The sequence below is a fragment of the Periophthalmus magnuspinnatus genome, chromosome 13 (assembly GCF_009829125.3).
Source record: "Periophthalmus magnuspinnatus isolate fPerMag1 chromosome 13, fPerMag1.2.pri, whole genome shotgun sequence".
Classification (NCBI taxonomy): domain Eukaryota; kingdom Metazoa; phylum Chordata; class Actinopteri; order Gobiiformes; family Gobiidae; genus Periophthalmus; species Periophthalmus magnuspinnatus.
The window spans coordinates 17,135,967-17,149,268 of NC_047138.1; the positions used below are offsets into that span (position 1 = coordinate 17,135,967).

General features: G+C 38.3%; 1 protein-coding gene across 1 annotated transcript in view; it reads left to right on the forward strand.

The window, feature by feature from the left end:
• Positions 1 to 4,265, forward strand: part of LOC117380237 (LHFPL tetraspan subfamily member 6 protein) — a 107,795-nt gene extending 103,530 nt beyond the window's left edge. The window contains exon 4 of the mRNA XM_033977006.2: positions 1,760 to 4,265. Within this exon, the coding sequence (XP_033832897.1) occupies positions 1,760 to 1,878 (119 nt within the window). The 3' untranslated portion in view covers positions 1,879 to 4,265. The remainder of the gene's footprint in view (positions 1 to 1,759) is intronic.
• The last annotated feature ends 9,037 nt before the right edge of the window (positions 4,266 to 13,302 follow it).

Below are 13,302 nucleotides of genomic sequence, written 5' to 3' on the forward strand. Positions count from 1 at the left end.
TGCAATAAATAAACAGCAGAAAGAAACACTCTAGTCTTAGTTTGCATCTATAATGAGTCATAAAAGTGATTAATTCAAATTCTGTTCAAATGCTGCTTAAATGACTGCTTAATTCTTATATTATATCTAAAAAATTACCCAAAATTTCCCAGTAGTGCAAAGAAAATATACACATGATAAATATTGGTAAAAAAAAAAAAATTATTCCATCTATCAAGTCAATATAGTTATTATTATATGACATATTTTGACAAGGGGACAACATTATAACATGGTTAAAAGGTTAAAAAAGTACATTTTGCATTATGCGTGTTGTGTGTTGTTGTAAACTATAGAATCTGCTATAGAATCATTTTCAGAGGACAATCTTTTGACCCTTGAGAATTAAGCCGTTCCATGTTTTGGCAGAAATCTTGGAAAATACACAAATTGAAAGCCAAAAGTTCCTAAATCGGAATAGTTTGCTTCTCCTTGTATTTTTTCCCTTATCAACCTAAAACTAGAGCAGTCTTTATACCGATTCAAACAGGGACCCAGACTCAAATCCACAGACGCACTTCTCTAGCTGGTTCCCCCCGGTGCCATTGTTGCTCTTACTGCTTCCTGTACTCTACGCACAGATACTGTTAAAACACAACCACTTAAACTCCATTTACGAGCCATCTCCATTATCACCAACTATTGCAATTAAGAAGCAATTACACTCATTATGGGGGCTTTAATTGTGGCCTACTGCACACATGGCTTGTCACGTGTAGGTTTTAAAACTGGTGCAACGTGTTTCAAAACAACTGTTTTTTAAAAACTTTATATTCTTACTGAAGATTAAGAATACCCCATAGTTAAATTACTACTTTGGTGCTTGCCACAGTTAATTGTTTTATTTTCTAAGCTTAAAAAAGACGCTTGATGTAACTTTCCTGGGGTTGTTACCTACTTGTCTCCATGGAGTTGCTGTTGCTTTGATGGGATTTTCCACTGTATAACAACAATCATGTCTATCTTACATTTATTCAAAATATAAGTGTTTAATTACAAAAAACTGACCTGTATGTTTGTATGTCTGGTGGTGTCGCTTGTCTCCAGTAGTATGATGTTTGAAGTCATACTGTGGAACATTCTAGACAAAGGACACACTTAAGTAACATTCATCTTAGCCCAATTAGGTTCATCTGGTCTTCTGCTCTTTTATTTTAACTGTTTGTTTTTTTAGACAAAGGTTTAGTTTGTTTTCATACCTGACAGTGGTCACATGATGTTGCTGTGACATGTCCGGTCAGCTGATTTACCGATGGAGGCAGGAGAACAGCGCCATCTGCAGTCCAGCTGCTTCAGGACAGTATTCCAGGTGTGCGAGAGTAAAAAAGCCCCCTCGTCCTGGTTTAAAGAAGTCAGACTGCAGATGGAGCTGTCATCCTGCCTCCTCCATAAAAGTAAATGTACATTCATCTTGTCTTCAGCTAAGTCAAAATATTAAAGCAATAATATCTCCATGGAGACAAGCATGTGGCCAACCCTCCATTAGAAAAGTTACATAGGTCACCTTCAACTCTCCTCTGGTGTATTTACCCATAGCACATTTCTTTTTAGTTTTAGCACTTCTTCTTCTTTTACATGTACGCTCATATCTGCATATCTTGTCCTAACCTCATCTTCAAACATCCCACCTCACCATCTGCGTGTTTTCAAAAACGCTCCGCTGACACTGAATTCTGATTACATTTAAAGACATTAACCGTGTGCTGTTTTTTTCCCAAAGGCTCGTGCCAGATCGGATGGGCCTACTACTGCACCGGAGCGGGGGCGGCTGTGGCCATGCTTTTGTGCACATGGCTCTCCTGTTTCGCCGGCAAGAAGCAGAAGCAGTACCCATACTAACACCACCCATGGAACGGAACTCAGGATCTACACAGTCTATATGTTACAAAAGGGAGAGGACTCACAGCACAGCATCAGGCACCGCGGGCTAGGATAGTGAGCGCGGTTCAGGGACAACAATGCACAAACAGACACACAAGGCTTGGTTGGCTTCTTCTGGACTGTTCATAATGTATGGACCAATTGTATTTGTAAAGTTGTTACATTTCGTCAACAAAGCGAGTGGTGGTCTTGCTGGTCATTGTTATCTTTTGTCTTGTTCACACTGGAGCGGGCAGTACAGGAGAGGGCTGCATGTAGTTATATTATACCAAATAAACATCTACTATTGAGATGCATCTTTGGGGAGTGTAACACTGCCATCCGGTGATTGTTCGACAGAAAATTATTACTGAGGTAGTGTTGTCACGATACTAAAATTTCAAACTCGATTTCGATACCTAGGAATAGACTTGCCACAATGATAATAAAAAACACTTTCTTTGGACAATAGAATGTGATTTTTCAACATTAAATCAACTACTACTATTTTTTTATATTTCCATGTGGCCTTATATCTGTGTAATCCCTCAGTCGTCCAGGTAGATTCTGTAGTGGTCCATACTAGTCTATGTAGTCTTATAATTGTTCATAATTCAGAAGATATTCAGGAAAGGTTCATTTCTGTCCTGTGAATGTGAGTTTTTTAGTATGATACTTGCTCAAATGAGTGTCTAGTTTCGATATTAGTTCAAGTAGTATCTGGTTTTCAATACTTTTGTCAACCCTAATCAAAAAATCACTAATCTATCCTAGCCTCTGCTCGAAGTGAGGCTGCCAATATGCACCGTCAGACCCTCTAACCACCACCGACACTCACGCACACCACACATTCATACTAGGCAATATGGGCGAAGTGTCTTGCCTAAGAACACAATAACAGTTTTGACACCGGCACCCCACTTTCGCACCTGATATTCCTAGCGGTCTCCCATTCAAGTACTAACCAGACCCAGCCTTGCTTAACTTCTGAGATCTGAAGAGAGATCAGGCTTTGACAAAGAGGTTTGGCCACAAGTAAAGAGTTAACTCAAGTAAATTATATCAAGAAAACATCTAAGGTGGGGTCAATTGGTGGTAAAAAAGATGGAGCTAAAACACTGCCATCTGGTGAGTGGACACGAGAAAAATGTTACTGAGGTAAAAATGTAAAAGTGGAGATTGAATGTAAATAACAGATGTATTTGTACTGTTCCTGTTTTTCATATAATCACAGACAAAACATTACCAAGTGTTGCATAAGAAGTTACTTTTTCTTAGCTGTATCTTTCGTTAGGTTGACTCAGGAGGACAACTGAAGGGTCGCAATTAGCAAATCACAATGTTTGGAGTTATTTAGGTGAGATTGACCTTATTCCGCCCCACCCACTTTTGTCTCTAAACGCTACAAAACCCCTTTTTCTTTGTGGTGGCAGGAATCCAATTCATTCCAGTGGAAAATATCATCATGCTATTTCAGGTTTTTCCTAAATGTCAGTGCTCCTGATTCAGAGCTCTGTTGCCCAGTTCAGGTGAGTGTTGTAAGTGATGAAATGCTTTTAAAATAGCGACTCTCAACTGGTAAGTGGGTGGCTGAATATAAGTGTAAAAGCTATCATTTGTGGGTATGAGGCCCGTCACAATGATTACTTTATTATCAACTCCAACATATGTTAGATGGAACAATAATATTTATTTTAGGTACTTTTTCTTTGTATTAGTGGGTAACGTTTTGTAATTTTTCTGTTCTACAATAAGAGCTGTGGAGGGTTGAATAAATAACTTCTATGGCTCGTTATAGACTAAACTAACTACTAAAGTTTCATTCTGCTATTTATCCTGCTTTAGGGTTAGGGTTCAATACAAACTGTACAAAAACAACATAATGAACAACAGGAAATACAATAGTAAGCAGTGACTATGAGAGGTTAAAGGTCAAAATGTCAGTGTACCCTAGACCCTAATTTAAACCAGTTGTCGACAGGTTTTGGTGACATCTTCTGTACCAAACCTGACCTCCGTGTGGCTCCCTGCTCCAGTCTGACTAGGCCTATGTCACGTGTGTCTGTGAACATATAATACTATACTACATCCTCTGTGTGAAGTGCTCTATGTGTCTCATTCTTGCCTTAAACACAAACTGAAGTAATAATGCAATAATTTCTGAAGCAATTCCACACTGGCCGCTTGCGTTTAATCCTCCTCCGAAAGTGTAGCCTCCTCCGCGTACTTTATTTAACACATTGGTAAGCTACAGTATGTCGTGTATGATAATGTATTGTTATCATTATAGCACATGTTTTGTATTCTCTTTTCTGTATTTCTTTGTCATGGTTAGGTTTTGTAAATAAATGTTTATTGGACTTCTTCTCTGCTGTCGGATCTTTGTCCATAAATAGTCCAAACACGCTGGTCTGGAATTTGCTGCTTTTATCAATTATGATGCTATACCACATTTGCGTTTAAATTATAATCAGTTTTCATGTGTATAAACTATAGGCTGCATAAAGAATTGGATTAAGTGAGTGTGACATCAACCATAGCGTTTGGCTCCAGTCAAATGAATCTCAGCGAGGATATTTGGAATTCCGACCGCTAGTATCATAGCAACCAAAGAGCCAATTTGGAGTAGAGCTGTGGAAGGTAACACCCCCGAGTGCCTAGCAACACTGTCAGTCAAACCTGTTGCTAACACTAGTGGGAGCGACCTCAGGGAAAGAAGGTGCCTGATTTGTCTGTTATTAATGTTCATATCTTCAGTTACGGACACAATAACAAAGTAAAAACACCAGGATCACATAGAGCGGGTCAATACGAACATTTTAAGAGCAAACTGACGAGCCTGAACACACCAGTTACAGACAGAGGGGTGACAGTTTTCTAATGTAAAGTTAATAACAGCCAGAGTCCATGGAGTTGGAAGCACAGCCCATACTCACTTCCTATTTGGAATGCGGCAGCTAGCAGATTAGCTATGTCCATTTATATATACAGCCTATGTCAGGCATGGCCATCCTGTGGCCCGGGGGCTAAATGCGGCCCTCAGACCAATTTTTCATGGCCCTCAAGCTTCCAGGTGCATTGACCCATGTTACTTTAAACAGTACTTTTTACTGTACATTTCTGAAAATCTACTTTAACAAGCCCATATCAAATATTTAATGTGTGCCATTGAGGATGTAAGCATGAATAAAAGTCTAGTGATTCAGTTTAACTTGCAATAATAACGATAAGATTTGAAGTATTCACTGTATTGGTGACCAGTCTATGACCCACAATTGGCCCTCGGCTTTGTCTGTGTTTTTATATGTGGCTCTTAATGAGAAAAGTTTGAACACCTCTGGTCTACGTTATAAACAGTACAATAGTGGTAGGTGGTATACATAAATCCAAAGTTTGCCAAATTTGAAAGAAAAATGGGCATAGTTTTATCCTGGTTTGCAAGACTTTTTGATCAACTCTGCTGCTTTCAGGCTGTTTTTTCATTAAAACTATACTCAGCATTTTCAACATCTTCTTAACATAGATTATATATAACCCACACCATTATACAATTACATTTCACAAGAGACACTTCTGTAGTTACTGTCCACCGCTAAAAGCTTTACTCCAGCCAGAACCAGAGCAGTGCTAACCACTTTCTCACACATTCCAGAGAAACAACCACAACAAGTCTCAAAGGTAGTACATTTACACAGTCACATTTACTTGAGTAACTTTTGAATGAAATGTCCTTCTGTGGAAAGTTTTCAAACATCATACTTTACTCCCTTGACTTCTATATTTGACAGTATAGCAGTACTCAGGTAACAGTAGTATTGTTTTCTCTTCCCACTGCGTGTAAGTCTACAAGTGAGCTTTATGTTCATAATATTACATGATTTGAACATGTGTGTGTTTTTACAGTACTCCTTCAGATATGATTTACTTTGTCTAATTTTTGTGTCTGTCCTTTGAAAACACCACATTTTGCGCATTGTTTCATGTTTGTCCTTACAACCACATAAATTTCACATTATAAATCAGTTTTCAAGACAATTACTCCTGTACTCTTACTTGAACATTTTTGGACCACTAAGTTGTACTTCTACTTGAGTAATGAATTAACTGGACTATTCCTTTACTTTTTTGGCTACTCTACCCAACTTGGTCACTATTGCTGGGTTTCAGATGACATTGCATTCTACAGACCAGTATTACACAAAGATTTTTGTTGTAATACATCAAGTTTCGAGGTCTAGTCAGTGTAGTCTTATCTTTTGTACATTTCTCATAAAAAAACACAGTACAATCAGTAGGAACAATTGTCTCTTGTCCCCATCTGAGAGTATGTAATCGTGTTCTATCTGAAAACCACCAATCGCCTCCAGGTCTCTCTCAAACGCCAAAACTCTTCCTGCATAACTACACTCCAACTATACTTGACTTAACCCTCCCCAAATCTGTTAACTTTGATCTGTGTGGCACATGTTTAACTCCGCACAGCCTGAAGCCAATTCCTCTGCAGTTTTTCCCATGACCTCCTGCTCCGCTCAGACTTCACATACGGGACGACTCCTCTCCGATCAATACACAGGACGCGAGGGCCCATGCAAAGTCGATGTAACTTCTATCAGTACTGTGATCAGCGCTGTGACCTGCCAGATTAGATCCATCAAGTTTCTTCAAATCCCACAAGCCGGAATGCAATCAAGGAGACAGGAGAATACTAAGGAATAATACCAGGGGATATTACCTTGTGAGTAATATTAATGTTTGAATAGTAAGTGGTATGTAAGCGCAAAGAAATTATGGAATCCATTTACGTTGTCATGAAAGGTAGATACTTTATTGATCCCGAAGGAAATTCAAAGTCAGCACCACAAGGGCGGCGGTATACAGTTTAGGTAGGGGCATGGAAAGTTGTTAGTGTTTAGTACTATAGATTTAAAATGGGCATATTTTTATATAGCGCTTTTACATCTTCAAGGCACTCATCGCACTTTACATCAAGGAACGCTCACCCATTCACGCACACATTCACACAAACAAGTATACGCACACATGGGGGACAAAGTGGGTTAAGTGTCTTGCCCAAGGATAATATTCAGCTGTGGGAGGTGGAATCAAACCGCCAGCCTTTGGATCAGTGGTTAAATCCTCTACCATCTACTGAGCTACTGTCACCCCTTATTTTCAGTATTTTTTGGGGGGAGTTTAATTTTGGAAATAGGGTTTTTTACATAAGTATTTGAATGACATATACGAAAATAAGGTTGAATAAGGACCATTTTTTCGCCTGTATTTAGTAGACAATATTATAGGCAGTGGAGTGGAGTCTGTGGACATCACAAAGAGCTGGATGTACCTCCGCTGACACACGGAAGAGAGCACCAGTGTAAATGAGGCTAAAGACCATATCTGCCAGCTTCAAAGTTGAGACGAATCTTATAGGCTAATAGAGCATGAAGCGACCAGAATATGTTTTTGGTGAAGGTAAACTGTCATTAAAAACATGTAGAAACACTTGGAACATCATCGAGTGACATCACAAGGTTTTGAGCTCTGGAGAGGGAGACAGATCGGTTGCGGGTTTTGACTCCCAGGGCCTTTCTGTGTGGAGGCTGCATGTTCTCCCTGTGTCTGGGTGGGGTTTGCATGTTCTAATTATGCCTATGTGGTGTTTGCATGTTCTCTCTGTGTCTGTGCGGCGTTTGCATGTTCTCCCTGTGTGGGTGGAGTTTCCATGTTCTCCCTGTGTCTGTGTTGAGTTTGCATGTTCTCCCTGTGTCTGTGCGGAGTTTGTATGTTCTCCTTGTGTCTGTGTGGACTGTGCATGTTCTCCCTGTGTCTGGGTGCAGTTTGCATGTTCTTCCTGTGTCTGTGTGGAGTTTGCATGTTCCTCCTGTGTATGTGTGGAGTTTGCATGTTCTCCCTGTGCTTGTGTGGAGCTTGTGTGTTCTCCTTATGTGTGTGGACTGTACATGTTCTCCCTGTGTCTGGGTGGACTTTCCATGTTCGCCTTGTGCCTGTGTGGAGTTTGCATGTTCTCCCTGTTTGGGTGGAGTTTGCATGTTTTCCTTGTCCCTGTGTGGAGTTTGTATGTTCTCCTTATGCTTGTGAGGACTGTGCATGTTCTCCCTGTGTCAGGGTGGACTTTCCATGTTCTTCTTCTGCCTGTGTGGATTTTGCATGTTCTTCCTGTGCTTATGTGGATTTTGCATGTTCTCTCTGTGCTTGTAGGTCAAGTCCACCAGCTACAGTAGTCCTCCTGACCAAGACTAGCTCAAGATCTGGAGATGGATTCCCGCTGCTCCCGACGTGTTGCCAGGTATGTTTCTGATATGTAAACGTCGGCTTGCCACAATAATTACTATATTGATTTATTTTGAAAGCTGGGACAATATTTTAGGGCTCAATATTTTGACGTGAGTACTTTTTCTTTGCAAAACTGGGGAGATTTGTGTTAGTGTTTAGTTGTAGCAAGATAAGATTTGTGAGGTAGACGGTTGGATAAGTCACTCTCATGGCTAAATATTTCTTCATTCTGCTGTATATTTGTTGTAGCTCAGGCCTTTTAATGACACTTTTTATTTAAAAAGGGTTTACTGGGATTATCTTGGTTTATTTTAATTGTAATCAGTGTCTTAAAGTATTTTCAATATTCTCATTTATTGCAATATTTCTCTCTAGCGACATATTGTGCTTCAAATGTATTATTGTGACAGGCCTATGTAAACACCATTATGACATGGTTAAAAATGAACACAAAAAAAACCTTTAACCTGTACACAACATAGCGAACACATAAGCCTCTTGGGTTGCTTGTATTATTCTGCTCTCCTGGTATGAATAATAATGCTAACCTTTTCATACCAATTACCCACAGTGTATATGTCATCAAAGAGCACATGCAGATCCAAGGCTCGCGCTTGCACCTATTTTTAGCCAATTGTACTTTGACTTTGCTTCTGATTAACAAACAAGACTGGCGAGGTTTGGACTGTTGAAGGCAGCTCATGTACTATTCAGCTCCTCGCTCGTACTTTTGGCTCTGATTAGCATGCACATTTTCCCACAGTCCTCGGCATACCCCAGATAATAGACCCCTCCCACTTGTAATGTATCTGCACTGCAAAAATCTATATCAGGTGATACGACTTGTTTGGACTTATTCATTTGACCAAGATTATGACTTCTTTTTTTTTTTTTTTCTTACTGGTATACCTTTTATTTTTTGCCCGGGTAACATGCGCACTCCTCCCATTGAAATATGTAGCCTGAAATAAGAAGAAAACTGTTATAGCAACTCCTCTCTGGCCTCTAACTTTAATTTTAAGTTTATTCATTACTTGACTTAGATATGTTCATGTGATATGGTCGTGTGATGGTGAACCGATCATTCCATCACAACTTAAGAGTCAATAATCAATAAATAGGTTAAAATCTCCATTACGTTTAAAAAAAAAAAAAAGTGTGCTGCACATACACATCCATTTCATGAGTGCTTACTTTAAAGTAGATGTATTGTACTTGTGTCTGCTCTATAGTTATAATCTATGACACCCTTGGATCATTATGTTATAATCTGCACATTTTAAATCACAACATTAATCTGAAATGGCTTAATAAAAGAAACAGGACCACTGACATCCGCATTAGAAAAGCTACCTAAAAGTACCTACAAGTAACATTGATTAAGAAAATAAAACTGGACAAGGAAGTGCAAGTACATCACAGTGGGCAACTACTGAAGTGCCTTGTGCTCAAACATGCACAAATCACTCCAAATGCAATTCCGGGTGAGTAAATGCTGAGGGGAAACAACTATAACATGGTCAATAGCTCTGAAAATTCCATTTTGCAGAATAGGTCTGCTGTAACAAGCCGACAGCATTTAGCACAAATGATCCTTTGTAGACCTTCTTTGTTGCTAAAGGCTGTCTGTACCAATGTCCTGATGGGATTAACTTCAACCCATCACACAGCATGCACAGGGAGTGCACAGCTGACTGGTGAGAAAGCTCAATTTTTTTCTGCTCTTTGCCAATGATCTAAAAGTTGTGAATAGTTAGGATTAGTTGGTCGAAATGCAAAAGTGAGGAATGACTTTGGACCACTTCAAGACAGTAGAAATAAAAGCCTTTATGGACCCATTATTACTCATCTTCTAGATGTATGGAACAGAGTCAACAATTTACTGGGGAAAGATGTCCAATATTTCCTTCAGACACCAATCTTTCATAACCATTCACGTTTAATTGATAAGAAACCAATTTCTTTTTTATCGTGGGAGCAAAAAGTGGTTCGTGACTGTAGTAATATTATAGGTCATAATGGATTAAGAGAGTTTCATGATTTACAAAAATGCTATAATTTACCAGGTACATCTTTTTTCTTCTACCTACAGTTGCGCACAGCAATGCGTTCACATGGGGTTCCTTGGGGGTGCATGCTGGAAAATCATCCCCTCCACACTATTTTGGCTAAAACACAAAGCTCTGGTATGATTTCTGACCTGTATAAATTACTTGTCAAGAGCTCCCAGAAAAATTTACCGATCGAGCAGCTTTGGAAAACTGAACTGAGGGATCACTCAGAGTGGGATTGGAATCACATCTGGTCCAATATCTCTCTTTCATTGAGGAATCCCAATCACCAGATGATTCATTATAAAATAATTCATCGAGCTTACTTATACCCCAGAAGATTACACCAAATGAAAATAAAATATAACCCTTACTGTGATTTCTGCACTGGCAAAACTATTGGCACTTTCCTTCACATGGTCTGGGAGTGCCCGGAAGTGAAACACTTCTGGGAAAATGTCTCAAGGACACTGTCTAAAATAATAGGCGTAACTATCCCTTGCACTCAAAGGCAAAGGTTCTGCATTATGTGGATGTTTATGTCAAACTGTACTGCTCTAACTGTATATTCATGAAAGATACTCAATTTGTGTATGCTTAAGTCCTTTTTATATATATAGTACATAATGAATATGTATAATCCAATTTCTGCCGATGTCTTTTGATGGAGGAAATCTACTGTTACTGTATGGAAAGAATTCAAACCTGGACGGGATTATTCTTATTTTTATTATTTAACTTTATTATTATTATTATTATTATTATTATTATTATTATTATTATTATTATTATTATTATTATTATTATTATTATTACATTGTATTGTTTTTATATGTTTATTTTGTATTTAATTTGTCATTATTATTATTATTATTATTATTATAAATTGTATTAACTAATTCATCTTTTTATTTATTTATTCATTTTTTTAAATTATTATTATTATTATTTATTTATTTATTTGTTTATTTATTTATTTGTTTATTTTTTTTGTCTATATGCCCATCGGGGTGGTGAGTGGGAAAAAAGATCTGTAATGATCTCTAATCTGTATATTTGCACCTGAGACTGATGCTTTAATAAAAATTTGATCACAAAAAAGACAGCAGAAATCAGATACCGCACCTTTTGGATATTTAAAATCATGCAAACCTGGCAGTGAATAAATGCAATTAGTCAAACTTCTCATATTTGCATTTCCTTTTCATCCAGAGATCACCACAACAAACAGCCCTATTGTGAATTGGCAGATTTTTTTTTTTAAGCCCGATTCCCTATTATCTGCATCAGTCACATTACTGCACAACAATAGGTGAAGTATTCTTACACTTCGAGCAATATCAGAACCCTCTGGCCATGGGTTAAAAAGCTTACCAATTACACCACTGTTCAAATATAACTCATATTTTTTGCAGTGAGTCCTTTAACTCTCACTCCTTCCCTTGTTTAGCAGGTCAGCGCATAAGCATCAGCCTGTGTGCATTCCCCTGCTCTCTCATGTGCCTCTGTGATTGATGTAACGCACAATTGTACCGGAGCGTCAAACAGATGCCTGATCAGCAGAGCTGTGACGCATTCGGGTCAGTGCTACCCCCAGCACTGACTGACGGGATCGCTACTAGGATCTGAGCGTGCCGTCCCTGTGGTGGAGGGCTCATTGTTTTAAATCATTCGTATGTAGGCTATTCATGGAAGATGAAGGTGCAGCAGTGGGTTTGGAGACTGGTACAAGGCTGGGGATGACGAAAACATACAAGTTACTTCAGTCTAATAAGGAATCACGTGGTGTGGACTTGAAAGCAACAATTTTTTAACATTTTTTCCCTGTTCTTTGCTCGAGTAGATTTTAAAGTGGACACGTTTTACCTGTACTACATTTGAGAGCAGGTATCTGTGCTTTCTGCTGCACTATGTTTTTGAACAGGATTGAAAAGTAAAGGTTTTGGGGTTTTTTTATGAATGTCTGAGACTTTCTGAAAAGGCTGAGGGGTTTATTAACATGTTCAAAAGAATATACAAATAAAAACAGATAAAAAAAAATGTATCTCTAATCTCAAATGTATCGCACATCTTTATCAAAATCATTACATTTGAAGCTTCATTAGATCTCAAAATCTGCACAAAATACTGAATGAATGAATGAATCTATTTTATTATTGTGTCTTGCATACAAAAAATGGCAAGCTCCTTAATGGACTTATAAGACAACATTAACAAAATACAATAAAATACAATTGGCTAGTTGCCAGACGTGTGTTACAAACACCAACCGACTCATTTAAACAAACTCATTTGCTGCTTCTTCCAAGCTTTACAGAGAAATGATGCCAACTTATAAACATTAGAATGAAACAACTATTTCATTTTGTTGTCGTCATTACACCAGAAGAGTGAGTTTCACTTTCCATGTCTCTCAGCTCACATAAACCACAAAGTCTTTCCTCTTCGGAGGACTGAGAAAACCTTCCAGTTTCTAAGGCGAGGGGAAGGATTCCTGTCGCAGCTGTGCCATCAGCGATCTTTGATTCCAACTCAAATTTGCTCTGACATAAAATTCAGTCTTAAACATATCTTTTATTTGAATATTTGTTTGCAACTTCAGTTTAGCCAAGCCCTCTTTAGCCCTCTTTAAGTACATTTTAAATGGTACTCTGCTTTTACTTAAAAAAACAAAAGTGATTAATTCTTCCACCACTATTAAAAGCAGCTCTCAGGATCAAAACGAGACTGCCTTTTTCATTTAATTATAAAGCATTTTATTGTCTGTAAAAATGGAAGCAAGGCTGATAAAGTGTTAGTCTGCTTGTTGTTGTTAGCACTGCCATGAGGTAAAACTCTGCTCTGGCCTCTGAAAGTTGTGAAAACTGCTTCAAAACTCATTGTGCTGCTTGGAATAAGTTTGAAAAGTGAGGAATTACTTTGCTAGTATTGTTAAATTGTTCTGCTTGTCACATTTTTAGACAGTAAATATCAGGTACAGCTTTTATTAAAGGTACATTATATAAGATGTTATTGCTTTGCTTGGAATGTATTAAACTTATCCATCTCCACTGATACA